At 39.1% G+C, this 14,687-nt stretch overlaps 1 protein-coding gene across 4 annotated transcripts in view; it reads left to right on the plus strand.

Annotated features, from left to right (window-relative positions):
* The window catches only part of INTU (inturned planar cell polarity protein), a 112,642-nt gene extending 98,371 nt beyond the window's left edge, over positions 1–14,271 (plus strand). For all 4 annotated transcript variants that reach the window (XM_084626363.1, XM_084626365.1, XM_084626362.1 and 1 more), the window contains exons 14-16: positions 2,866–3,055; positions 11,713–11,870; positions 13,869–14,271. In XM_084626363.1, the coding sequence (XP_084482489.1) occupies positions 2,866–3,055; positions 11,713–11,870; positions 13,869–13,980 (460 nt within the window). In that variant the 3' untranslated portion in view covers positions 13,981–14,271. The remainder of the gene's footprint in view (positions 1–2,865; positions 3,056–11,712; positions 11,871–13,868) is intronic.
* Positions 14,272–14,687: the final 416 nt, after the last annotated feature.

Raw genomic sequence — 14,687 nt, forward strand, 5'->3', positions numbered from 1 at the left:
CAGTGGCTTGGAGCTATGGAGGTCCTCTGCTGCTGTGGCGGCCAGGCTGCTGCAGAGCCCCAATGTCATGGAGATTGCAGAAAGTCACAGAATCCATGACTTCCGCAACTTCTGTGACATATTCGTAGACATAGAGGACACACAGTCGCTGTGGTCAAGCAGGAGAACAGTTGAAGTAAGAGCCAAGGTTTGGGGGTTTTTTTTACATTACTGTGTAACCAGTTTTCCTTACTTCCTACAATATATCTAAATATGCTTAGTGATGAACACTACCTCTCCCATAATGCATTATTCTGAACCCCACACATATAGGGATAAGACACTAGGAATGTATTTTAACTAGGCTGCAACTTTATTAACATTTCTGAGAAATTACCTGGCAATAACTTATCTAGTGCTGGTTGTTCTTCCTTCTGTAATTCCTGCCATCTGGGGGAAGGCTGCCCTAACCACTTCCTTCCACACCTTTACACTGATCCCAACACCACTGCTGTGACCCCACTTCCCTCGCCTCATCTGAGGGTTAAGGGTATGAGGGGAGAGGTGTTGGCCCCTACCAGACATTAGGCGCTGCAGCCCAGCTCCCTACCTTCTTTAGGTGATACCCTCCCCTAATCCTGCTGCACCCTTCAATCCAGCCACTGAGCTAGGAAGCTCCCCTTCTCCCTCCACACTCTTGCTCCTCAAACTGATGAGGAAACGGAGTTCTCACTAGAGGGGGACAATCCTTAAAGAGACCTCAAGGTTTTCTTTTCCCTTCTGGCCCAGACAAAGCCTCCCCACCTCTGAAGCTGCAGAAGTGAGGAGGGCATTCTTATTGTGAGGGATTTTGGAGTCAACTAATCAAGTTGTCACACTAGAGGAATGTTTCAAAATTAATAGTGGGCTACTTATTGTATGCCAGTATTTGGCACAGTTTCTCAAAAAAAATCAAGCCTGTGGAACAAACAAGCCTGAGTTCACACAAATTACTGGGCTCAATGCAGGGGTTACTGGATTAAATTAAATGACCATTGATATGCAGGAGACCAGACTAGTGTCCCCTCTGGCCTTAAACTCTGTGAATCTCTGAATTTTTGTGTATTTCATCACAGCCCTCCCCAGTTTTCAAAGCAGTGCAGGGGATTTAGCCACACCTCTTACATTAATTTTTTACAGTCTGAATACTAGCCTTTGATAGAGTGAATTTCACCTCTGTGCAGAGGCCAAGCACAATGCCAGTATCCCACTTAAGTCTCACCCTCAAAAATAAAACATAAGTGGTGCACTGGCTTTGTGCTGGCCTTTTCCACAGAGACTAATTTCTCCTGTGATGATTATTCCATCCCATAGGTGAGTCCAAACTCCAAACTGCAGGTAGCGTCTCTCTTCTGCCACTCTAGTTAAGAAGGTCCATCAGTAAAATGTAAAATTGCAAGGAAGTGTGTACATTCCATTTACTCATCTTCCAATGATTTTTTAATCCATGCTATATCATTAGTGCTATGCTTTTGGCCTAAGAGTGTCCTGGTGAAAAGGGGAGATCAGGAAAATGTAGTCTTTAAAAAAACAAAAAAGTCATAAGTGATGTTTTGCATCTAAAATAATCTTCAATTTTAATGTAAATATGAAACAGTATGTTTAACACAATATTTTCAATTTTGTGTCTGTGCTTAGAGAATTTGACCAAGTGTATTTAATAATTTAAATTGTGTGTGTACTTTTACTAATTAACAATGTAACTATAACTGAATCTCTGCATCATATTCCCTGTTGGCATAAATCAATGTAGCTCTTATTTACATTAGTGGACTTACATCAGTTTATGTCAACTGAAGATCTGGCCTTCTGTCTGGAAATCCAGCCTCAGCCTCCGCGTTTTGGAGGGTTTTTTTATCTTATTTTATTTTTTCCATTAAGGCACTTCCTGATGACTCTCTTGAGGAGTTAGAAGTTCTGACTGACAGAGGAACTATTACATTTTTCCTTTGTAACCACTGTCTTGTTTCTTAACTCCTATTCTGTTAGTCTCTCATGTTACCTCAGGCTTAATATAACCGCTGTCAACAGATTATTTGCAAATGTTACCGTCCTATCCACCCACCTCCCTCATTCATTTTCACTTGTTCTTGGAAACCTCCTGGCTGTTTGCAGCATTCTATTCATCTCCTTTATTCTGTATGACTAAAAAAACCACTGTAACATCAAATGTACACATTTATATATAAATATTATTTTATATAAACATATCACACTCAGTTTCTTTTAATTAAGATGGTTGGATATATACTAGTAACTCACTGTTTTCAGTCAATATAGTATGACAAGGAAAGTATGACTATGGTCTCGCTTACCAAAACTGAAACTTGTATATGAAAATAAAATGGGTGCTAACCCAGGGTATTAGTGGGGAAAATACTTAATGGAAAATAACATTAGAAGTGATATTAGAGAATAACATTAGAAGTGCAGTTGTCTTCAAGCTTTAAAAACAGAACAAGAACAGTAGTTTGGTTTAAAGAACAGCTTTGTTCTTTATAACCCACAGCACAGAGGTGACTTTGTGACTAATATGTCCTTCTTAAACGTCTTTTCTATTTTGAGTGAGCTACTTATTTATGCTTTCTTTTTTGTTTTGGATAATACTACCTCTTTGGAGTAGGGCAGTAACCCCCAGTTTACTTCCATGATCACTGTTTTTTTTAAATAATCAGTGTTAACAGTTTTAATTAGAAGGAAATGTATCTTGTGTAGAAATAGGAAAATCTTGACAATGTCTGTTTCCATTCTCATACCATGTTACCACCAGCAGAAAGCAATCAAGTGTAAGAGAGTGTGTTGTCTAGACAAGGGTTAATTCAAAATCACTTATTCTAATTTTTGAAGGTTGACGTCTGGTCCTGAGAACACCCTCTTCCACTATATTTCTTTAGAAACAATGCAAGGAATCTTTATTACTCCAACGCATAAAGAAGTACAACAGCTTAGTGGCTCCATCCACCCTCAGCTAATCAAGAATTTTCATCGTTGCTGTCTTTCGATTCGCTCCATTTTCCAGCAGACCGTGATGAAAGAAGTAAGAAACTTTGTCTTCCTAACAGAATTGTTTTCTTCTACTTTTTTCTTTACTTAATCTCCTACTTAATATTTTCAAGACTACTATCACTTCAGCATTTAAATAGTCCCCCAGTAGAAGATTCTTTGTGAACTTTCTTTTTAATTTACTAAGTGTTTTACTTATATGGGCAGACTGTCCAACCAATCATGCATATCACAAGGGCTTCACCTCCACAAGACAGTGCTCTGAGAATCAGAAAATTAGATTGCTCGGTGGGATGTGGTGTTATGACTCCTGTACTGTCTATAATTTAGCAAAGAGTTTCACAGAAGGCCTCTAGGAGAGAATGGCAAGATAGGAACTAAAATCATTTACCCTCTCCTGCCTTCTACAAAAACAGGTTTTTTTGTTGTTAATGTAGTGCTTTTGAAGGATGCTAGCTTGACAACACGGGAGATTTAAGTTCTCTGTTTCTTCACAGAAAGTGTATGGCATGTGCAGTGACAGTTTAAGCTCCCCCCCTCCCTCCCCGCCACTGTGTTTCAACCCTCATCTGAAGAGACTATCTCTGAAGGTGAGAGGGTAGCTCATTCTCAATCTCTTTGGCCTTCCTGTTAAAACTGCCAACAAATTGGCCAGCCACTAATGTTTGTTATGGTGAGTTTTTAATGTGGACATCTGTCCAGTAAAAAACACATTGCCACTACCAATTCCTTTCAGGCATGTTGCCAAGTAATCTCTTCTAGGTGTGAGAAAGGCACACAAGGTGTATGCTCTTCCAATTTCTTGCAAGCAGCATTTATTACGACTCTAATAGGATTTTTTTTCCCCTTCATGAGACTTTTTAACACACTCCTAGAGATTTATATATCATTGCACCAACTGTCATTGATCGTATTGTGTGCATATGGGCCTCGTCCACTTGAGACATTGTCTCTCTGCCCTGTGAAATCGTGGCAGTTGTGATTATCTGAGTCACTGCAAGCTTTATCTGGGTGGAATCTGGTGCCAAATTATTTGTTTTACTTAGGGCTGTCAATTAATCACAGTTAACTCACACAATTAACTCAAAAAAATTAATCGTGATTAAAAAAATGTATCGATTAATCGCACTTCTAATTGCACTGTTAAACAATAGAATACCAATTGCAATTTATTAAATATTTGTGGATTTTTTTTACAATTTCAAATATACTGATTTCAATTACAACACAGCATACAAAGGGTACAATGCTCATTTTATATTATTATTTTTATTACAAATATTTGCACTGTAAACATGATAAACAAAGAAATAGTATTTTTCAGTTCACCTAATACAAGTACTCAACTGCAATCTCTTTATCGTGAAAGTGCAGCTTACAAATGTAGATTTTTTTATTACATAACTGTATTCAAAAAATAAAACAGAGTAAAACTTTAGAGCCTACAAGTCCACTCAGTCCTACTTCTTGTTCAGCCAATCGCTAAGACAAACAAGTATGTTTACATTTATGGGACATACTGCTGCCTGCTTCTTATTTACAATGTCACCTGAAAGTGGGAACAGGCATTTGCATGGCATTTTTTTTAGCCAGCATTGCAAGGTATTTACATGCCAGATATCCTAAACATTTGTAAAAAGAAAAGGAGTACTTGTGACACCTTAGAGACAAACCAGTTTATTTGAGCATAAGCTTTCGTGAGCTACAGCTCACTTCATCGGATGCATCATGTTGCATCTGATGAAGTGAGCTGTAGCTCACGAAAGCTTGTGCTCAAATAAATTGGTTAGTCTCTAAGGTGTCACAAGTCCTCCTTTTCTTTTTGCGAATACAGACTAACACGGCTGTTACTCTGAAACTAAACATTTGTGTGCCCCTTCATGCTTTGGCCACCATTCCAGAGGATATGCTTCCATGCTGATGACGCTCGTTACAAAAATAATGCATTAATTAAATTTGTGACTGATATACAGTACTTGTATGAGGTAAATTGAAAAATACTATTTCTTTTGTTTTTTACAGTGCAAATATTTGTAATAAATAAATATAAAGTGAGCACTGTACACTTTGTATTTTGTGTTTTAATTGAAATTAATATATTTGAAAATATAGTAAACATCCAAAAATATTTAAAATAAATGATATTCTGTTATTCTTTAATAAGATTAATCGCACAATTATGATTAATATTTTTAATTGCTTGACAGTCCTAGTTTACTTTGTATATAATTCACCTAGATGCAAGATAATAGTCGATGCACACACAAAAAAACTAAATAAATGAATGTCACATCTTTAGAGACTTGGATTATAAATAGATCCACTGATGTGTGTGCAGTACAATTTTTTTCTACAGTCCTGGTTTGTTTGTAGCAACTGTCAGTCATTACTGATTTGAACCAAATAGCTGATAATCCATGACTAATTCCTTGAACTCTCCAGCTCCTTTGGGGGCAAAAACTTTACATTTTGACATAAATATACATGGATGTTGTGTACCATTTTTTTAAGCTCTTAGAAGTAGCAGACAGAGCAGTTAGTGAGAAAGAAGTAATCCCAAGCTATTGACCAGGTGGCATTTCCTCACCATGCTGCCTGTAGGCAAAACTGTACTTTAATTCTCACAAATGGTGAGGAATGGAAAGCACTTGTACAGAGTGAATGAATACAGTTTGCAAACAGCAGTGAAGTCTTCCTTCAAGTTTGTTTGTAGTTTGGAGGTGTGAGGTGTGTGTACCTAAGAGGTCTTTTCAGATTGGACTGTTACCCAGACATAAATCTGTTAGGATTGCTTAATACTTAGAATAATACTTGAATAGTGAGAATTTTTTCATCAACTGTACATAAATTGATGCTCTGTTGACTGGAATCTTGGCTGCAAATTAGTTTATACCTTTGACACTTCTATAGGGAGGTACAGAAATCCAAAAGCAAGCAGAAAATGTAGCTGAAAAAAGGAGAATGTTGGTTTTGCATATAAGTAGTTAAAATAACACAAGTTGAAAAACCTTTTCTTTTAAGTTCAGATTGCCTTTGGTCACAACTAACAAGTACATGAGGTTTCCAATTTTTAGTTTACACCAAAAATACCTGGATAAAGAAACCACTGACACATGCGTAGGCATTTCCAGGTGTAACCAATAAAAATTGGATACACGCGTCTGAAAGTGAAAACATCTGTTATGGCCACAGCCACATCAGCATGCACCCTTCCTGCCTGTTTCACGCACATGTCATTACAGTGGACACCAGCTGAGCTCCCAACGCCCTGTAGGTCAAAAAGAACTGATGAATATGCTATGGAGAACAAAGATTTTCTTGTTGAGGAGAATCAGGCACACGTGTAACCCAGTTTTATAACATTTTGGGACTGGACTATTCCTGTGAGAAAATTTACAGACAGTTTTTGTGAATTTGGTCCAGCAACATACGCTGTAGCTGTCTGCTTGGCATTTGGAAGCTGTGACTTTTTAGTTTACAGTGCATGATAAATGGATAACTAAGATACACAGAAATATGTATTCACATTGTATGATTTTTAGATCAACAAAATATTGCTGTGTGTTTGGAATATTATAGAGATGCACAATATTGGACCAAAATGATGGTAATAAAATTGATTAATAATGAATTTTGGGCCATTTTCTAAACACTGAAAAATCACTGATTTTTACTATTTTAAATGTATGCAAAAATTCAAAATAAACACTGGAATGGGGAAAAATAAACACTGAAAACTAGAAACCCTACATACTGTACAGTAGGTGACAGGCAACTTAGATTCTGATGTTTTTCTTCAGCATCTGAAATGAATGTGTTTTTGTACAGGATCCCTGGGGTACAACCTGGAACTGGGGGACCGCTGTGCTCCCTTAACTCTCCAGCCTGGGCTGTCTGACACCCAGCAAAATTGCATGAATGCTCCCTGAGCCATTCATGAATCATACAGAGATAGGCACCAGTCAATCACCCCAGCCTTGCACCCCAGAAATATACTGTCTTACACTGTTCAAGACTCCCTTGTGCAATACAAACTCATTAACTAGTTTGCCACTCTGACGAAAGGGTAATGGATGTGAAACAGCCCTTGTTAACCTGAGCTGAGATTCCACAAGCACTTCAACTAAAAACACACTTTTAGGTAAAGTATAAAACAGATTTATTAACTACAGAAAGATAGATTTTAAGTGATTATAAGCAGCAGGCATAGTGATCAAAATTGGTTACCTAAGAAGTAAAATAGAAATGCAGTCTAAATTCTGACTTCAACAGACTTAGGGCAAGTCTACACTACAGCGGCACAGGCTGCGCCGCTGTTGCACGTCTGGTGAAGACATGCTATGCCAACGGGAGAGTGCTCTCCTGTCGTCATAATTACTCCACCTCAGTGAGAAGCGGAAGCTGTGTTGTCAGGAGCGTGTCCCCCGCCAATATAGCGCTGGTGTGGACAGTGTGAAATTTGCATTGCTTTGTGGGGGGAGCTTTTTCACACCCCTGAACGACGCAAGTTATATCAACTTAGGCTGTAGTGTGGACCTGCCCTAAGCAAGATTTGGATCAAGCAGTCTCTTAACCCTAACAGACACATTACAGGCAGCTCACAGTTCCTCAATACACAGACTGGACTCCCTTCTATGCCTGGACCAATCTCCCTAGCTCAAAATCTTTGTCTTCTAGAGTCAATCTTCCAGGTGTTGAGATGGGAGGGGAGAGAGGCCAAGTGATGATGTCACTGTCCCTCTTTATACCTTCTTCCAGCTGCTAGAAAGATCCTTGCTGTGATGTGGGGGTCAGGCAGTCCCCATTGGTCAGGCAGTCTCTGTTGCATAAGTGCCCCCTCTAAGGAGCCGCTGGGAGAGTGGATTCTTCTTGGTGGGCCATTAATGCCTGTCTGGCCAGTGATAGCTGCTCCTTTGTTGCAATTGAAAGACCAGCTCTGGGTGTTTTCCAACCTCACAACATATTTCAGTAATACATATAGCAATACTTCATAACTTCACATACAATGATGGTACATACAATCCAACAGGGTATTAATGTTCAGCAAATCAAGACTTCTTAAATGATGGTTCACAAGGCATACTTTGTACAAAACATATCATAATCATATCACAGTGTTGAATATGGGGGTTCTAGGGTGTTACTTTGAGGTATAGCGTGTCACAGTTCTGATCTGTGTATAAATGTGAAGGGGAAGGAATTTTAATGCTCATGAAAGTACAGGACTAATAGCCTACATAGCTCTGCCAGTGCGCCTTATTCCTGATTTACAAGTTCCCTGCTCTTCCTGTCCTTGTTAGTTTCTGAATGAGTAGTGTAAATGATGCTAAATTATGGATGGTGGACAAATGTCAAAAGGAAAATTGGATAAGACAACTACACATTTTTATTTGAGAGAAGCATTTGGAATGCTAGATGACATATATTTATAGCTTTTTTAGTGACCTTAGGTCTTCGACTTGGCACATCAGCATGACCAGACTGTGAGAGGCAGCTCTTCTCTGCAGTAATGCAGCCCCTCCCTAGAGTGTCTACCGTTTGACGTCCCATACTCTTTGTTTCATTCTCCACTATTGCATTAGTGAGCAGTGCTTCAGAAGTTTACTGTATCAACTTTGAAAAGCAGCACAGTTTGAGCAGTTAAAAACCTTTCGACCACATGGGTACCCACTGTTCTGTTAATCCAGTACTGTTGGACTTTACATCTTTGTCCCTCCCTTTGCTGGTAGATATGAGGTTCCTCTTCTGATATTTTCCATCAGCAATCTTTTTCCCCCCAGCCCCGCCCCACCCAGCAAGTTAAATGTCTTCCACCCCTGTTGGCAGACTTGCAGTACTACAGCCAAGTTGAAAGTCCTGTCATCTATTTCTGCCTAAGATAAACAGAAGTTCCTCAGGGCTTCCTCTGTATATTTTCCTTTCCAGGGAGGCCTCTTTTCCTCTGCCTTCAACATAGCAACAGCTCTGAAGGAGAAGAGGTCTTTGCAAGATTCCAGGGGAACTGGGGAATTCCCCCCACCTTAGCATTTCCTCCACACTACTTGCTTGTTGAAGCAGAACCCAGTTCAGAGGAATATGCACTTCAGTTTCTCTTCATGTCATTATACTTTTATTTTAAGACCTACAGATTGTCTAGTTCAGGGGTCGGCAACCTTTCAGAAGTGGTGTGCCAAGTCTTCATTTGTTCACTCTAATTTAAGGTTTTGAGTACCCGTAATACATTTTAACATTTTTAGAGGGTATCTTTCTATAAGTCTATAATATATAACTAAACTATTGTTGTATGTAAAGTAAATAAGGTTTTTAAAATGTTTAAGAAGCTTCATTTAAAATTAAATTAAAGTGCAGATCTTATCAGTTTAGTGTGATCCTTATCCTTGCTTTTCCTTGCTGAGTTTTCCAATGTCTGGCAAGTATTTGGATACTTATGCTGCACACAGGCTTCTGAGTGATCAGTTGTTAACTGATCTCCAAGAGGGACAGAGGACAGATTTCATGTGTGAAAATACCTGTTCACACAGGTATGTGGATCCAAATGCTGAAAGCATTGCAAACGCAATTTTCTTCACACTTAAATTTCACTGGCAGGCACGTCCAGCAGGTCAGAATAGAGGCCCCATGATCTCTCTCGGTAGTTTCAAGTGCACTCCGCAGATCTCCAAACTTTGATGCTCACAATTCTGAGCTTTTTAACTGAGTGAGCTGCATTTCAAAATCTTCAACACCCATCCACTGAAATACAGACAAATCCAAGTCATTTTCGTTTAACTTTTCAGGTTTAATTGGAAAAGAAAGCATTGGGCCAAATCACTGGAAATCTTGAAATCTGTCAGAAAATTCTGATTCCAGTTCTTTCATGTACATTTCTAATCTCAACGTCATACGCAGTGCACTGTTCCACGTGGCGTGAGAGTGATGTAAGCAGCAAATCAGGACTTAAAAATATCCCAGTACAGTGGCGCTGGAACAATTTTTAAGGTGGGGGTGCTGAGCTGTGACCCCTCTTGCCCCGGTCTGCACTCCTCACTGCCCCAGGCTGGGGCCAGTGGGCCACAGCTGGCGGCAGCTGCAGAGCCCCGGGCCGGTGGCCAGGACCTCAGGCAGGCAGCAGAGCCCTCCAGACCGGTGGCCAGAACCCGCAGCCGGCAGCGGGCTGGCAGCAGGTACCCCAGGACAGCAGCGGGGCCCCTGGGACCAGTGGCCAGGACCCAGGCAGTGTGAATGCCACTGAAAATCAGCTTGCGTGCCGCCTTTGGCATGTGTGCCATAGGTTGCCTATTCCTGGTCTAGTTAAAACTCTTTGCAACAGTAAGGGCCCACTCACCAGATTCTTGTCTACCTCACGGGCATTGCAGCTCAGAGCATCTTACAGTGAGATCTGCCATGTAACAATTTGATCTTCAGTCACTCCTTGGGCACTCCTTTACTAAGCACTAGTTTTACTTATTAAAAACTCCCAGGAACCTCAGCAGAAGCAGGGTTAGGCCATTTTAAGCACTTTTGAAACTCCCACCCTGAATGTTTTATCCCCACTGGGATCTGTTTTGCCTCCCCTTTGTGAGAGGGAAGCCATCATCTATATTGGAATAACAGGACAATGGGTACTTTCTCTCAGGAGAAAGAGAAAATTAGTTTCCTTGCATATAATTTTATCTTCTCCATGTGGGTGCCAGCTATTCAATGAGAAAACATCCTGCACTTCTACAAAGGTTTTCTTACTGACTTGGCAGAGCACAGGAATACCCTTTTTTGATGGAATGTTTGGAACAAGAGAGAAAAAGTGCTTTTAGCAAGGTATTAAGAACATAAGAATGGCCATACTGGGTCAGACCAAAGGTCCATCTAGCCCAGTATCTTGTCTTCTGACAGTGGCCAATGCCAGGTGCCCCACAGGGAATGAACAGAACAGGCAATCGTCAAGTGATCCATCCCCTGTCGCTCATTCCCAGCTTCCGGCAAACAGAGGCTAGGGACACAATCCCTGCCCATCCTGGCTAATAGCCATTGATGGACCTATCCTCCATGAATTTATCTAGTTCTTTTTTTAACCCTATTATAGTCTTGGCCTTCACAACATCCTCTGGCAAGGAGTTCCACAGGTTGACTGTGCATTGTGTGAAAAAATACTTCCTGTTTGTTTTAAACCTGCTGCCTTTTAAACCTGCTGCCTATTTCAATTGTTTATTTAAAAAAGAAACTCCTGTCTAAGCAAGTTCATTCAAATGTCCTTTTCTGGTGCAGTGTTTAGTTTTATTATTTGTTTTGTCACATTTTTGTTGTTGTTCTTGCTTCTCCTTAGCTTTGGCAGCATGCCTTGCTTCTCAGTGTGGCTGTATTACCTCATATGCGCTAGCAGGGAGAGTGAGCATTCAGTTTTGAGAGGAAAAACAATCACAAAACAGAGCTTGTATCCTTCTCACTATGTGAAACAAAGTCTGAAAGACTATCACTGTCAAGCTAACAGAACTGTGTGTAGCCACTTGGAGAAAATAAAATTACACATTAGGAAATTAATTTTACCTTCCAAATCTTGTTTTACAGGATATAGTAATTGTGATATCAAGATCATCCTACACAGAACCAGCAACTTACCTGTTCCTCCCAAATGAATCACACTGCAGTTCATTATCCTTCTGTTTATGCAGAAAAAATATTTCACACTATATTAACATTTAAACTGCTATTTTACAGAAAAAGAAAAATGCAGACAGTGGGAGCAATTCAGATTCCAGAAAGGCAAGTTCTGACCTCAATCTAGTGAGAGAACATGGGGTTTTGTTTGAGTGTTCTCCTGATAACTGGACTGACCAGAAGAAACCACCACCAACTATGACTTACTGGGTTGTAGGGTAAGTAGAAAGAAACTTACTCAGGTTTAAATTCAGATGTATCTATCTATAGTAGAGTTTTCTATGGCAGCCACCACCATTGTAGCTATGTATTGATATTCTGGTATCTTGCTCTATCTTGTGTATTCTTTGTTCTCTTCCTAACCTCTCAGACCTGTGCACTGTCCCCACTTTGCAAGTGAATCATACCTGTGCTCCTATTCCAGCACACAACTCTTATTCAGTGGTGTGGGGGAACAAACGATGGAAATGCACAAAATTCAGAGGGGATGAAAAGAGAAGTGAACAAATTTAACTATTACTGGGGAGAACATATTTGAGATATTAAACTACCAATCCACTTGCAACATTTTGTAAAGCAGTCTTTATTTCAATGTGCTTTCAAATACAAACACGTGAAATTAAACTCTGCCATTATCATTATAAATGGATTATAATTACTTTTCTGTTGTTGGTTATATTAAGTGTTAATTATTTTTTCTTAAGTGATCTTTCAGATTGATCCCCAATTGAGTTCTGGTGGGTATGGTCCTTATTGCGCAACTGTCTCATGCTTATTTGTATAGCCTGGCACCACATAGTGCTAGAGTTTGTGAAGTAAATATTAAACATCAAACCTACTTTATAGTGGGAAGATAATTATAGTGTAACTTGAAAGAGTTATGACTATAGCAAATCTTATAATTGTTTAGGTCCTCGGCATTTGGCCATATTCTATAACCACCACTTGTCTATATCCTCCTTCTCCCACCCTAGCAGGCCACAGCCTTTACTTGTCAGCATTATAGCTTCAGTACTCAGAAAGTACGATCACGATCTGTTAATCAACAACAGTAATTTTCCTTCTTTGTCTCTTTCATTTTATCTTTGGTGTCCTTGTTAGAAGGATAGAAAAAGAAGAAGAAGAAGGAAGACTGAGGTTCCCATTGAGCCATACTTTCAGCATGCCAGCAGCTAATTATTAAGGGCAAGGGGCTGGCTTGGAGTTTATTTACTGTAGTTGATTGACTCACTGAATTTGTGTCCTCAATTGTGGAGCTATAAAGCCAATAGTAAAGACTTTTGTCCAGCTAGCTTGGGAGAAGACGACCACAAACCAACTTACCACTGAATAATCTTCCCAACACCGCATTTCAGTATGTGGCACAAACTCTTGTTTATAAGCATTTATGGTGAATGTAACCAAATAATAATAATTAATAATAATTAATAAATAATGGATTTGGTCTGGAATCATAATTTTAGAAATTCTTTATATCTCCTGAACCACTCTCATCTTTATTACAAAGTATGTCAATTTATGGTACTGCCAATTTTCCTTCAACTCAAATATTTAAAAAAAAGAAAAACTCCTATATACTACTGAAGACAAATAAGTGTATGTAACTACAGTGTGTGAGCAGCTGTAATGCTATTAAGATTTAACAGGTTAAAATCCTGGGTACTGTTTAAACTGTTGCTGTCCCTGTTAAGAAAAGCTTCAGTTTTCCAGTCTCAGCATGCTCAATGTGTGACATCAAGTGAAACTCAGTACCACTTGTGGAGAAAACTACTGTGCTCACATATTAATAATTTCATGGTTTTGGTTCCCACATGGTAGGCAACCAGAGAGCTGACATGTAGGAATTCTAAAACAATAGTAAATTTAAAAGGACGTGAATACTATAGTTTTCTTCTCAAGCACTCTTGTGAGTGTAGCTGGAGAGCACTGAGATTTGAAATACTGCAGAGAACCCAGTATCGTGGGAATGAATATTGAGAACATGAAGAACTTTTGCCCGACAGAGTCTCGAAGAAAACTGTGTAGAGGTGAAATTTAAATTGTTTTAAATATCTAATAAATGGGAACTAAAAGATTTCCAGGAGAACTGTGGAAATCTGCTATTAGTCTTTGTTTGCAATTACTTTCAACTTGCTATTGAAACCTTGTCAAACACAAATAGAATTTCTAGAACAGTGACCACCTCCCTCTGACACTGGATTTTTGTTTTTCTCCAGGAGACTCTTCCTACATCCAAAACCTCAGGAGTTTTATGTCTGTTTTCATGATTCAGTCACAGAAGTTGCTGTTGAACTGGCTTTTAAACTGTCCTTTGGCTTAGCTACATAGATGTGCTTCCTGACTAAGCAGCAGTCCTGAACAGTTGCTGGAATCCATCTAAAGCACTTAAATATAAACAGAAACTGAGTAAATCATGATGTCCTTCTGTGTGTTATTTTGAAGTGCTTTAAAAAAATAAATCTGCCTTGTGGACTAGCTCTGTTAAACACTGAAGTAACACGTTACTGCTGATTTACTACATCAGCAGCAACCTACGGGAGACGATGTTTTTGGGAGAAGCAAAAAACATTAATTTTAGATACAGTCAAATGGATCATGATGAATAAAAAGATGGAATTACTTATCCTGAGTGTAGCTTTACTACATAAAATATTAGCATAACATGTACATTCCAGTAATGTCCAATGTTTAATATCAACTGCAAGATATTACACTTGATATACTGTCTAGATATTTGGCAGTCAGCAGTAGAAAAAACATAACTTTCCCTGGTAATTAAGCACATGAAGCTCTGATGGCATGAACAATTGCTGGATGGTTTTAGTACTCCTCTGTTAATCAAAATGAAGGGGAAACCAATAGCATCTGGATTAGGGGCTACAAAACACAAAATTAGCATGTTATCTTTTTTATCCATTGTGATCTTTCATACAGCCAAGGGCTATAATAATATTGATATTTTAATAGATTTCATGAATGGCATTGTAAATAACAAAGTGCTACATTTGTTATAGAGTAATTTTGATCCTTATGAA

This window comes from Lepidochelys olivacea, assembly GCF_965140295.1.
Source record: "Lepidochelys olivacea isolate rLepOli2 genome assembly, chromosome: 4".
In the NCBI taxonomy this organism is placed as follows: domain Eukaryota; kingdom Metazoa; phylum Chordata; order Testudines; family Cheloniidae; genus Lepidochelys; species Lepidochelys olivacea.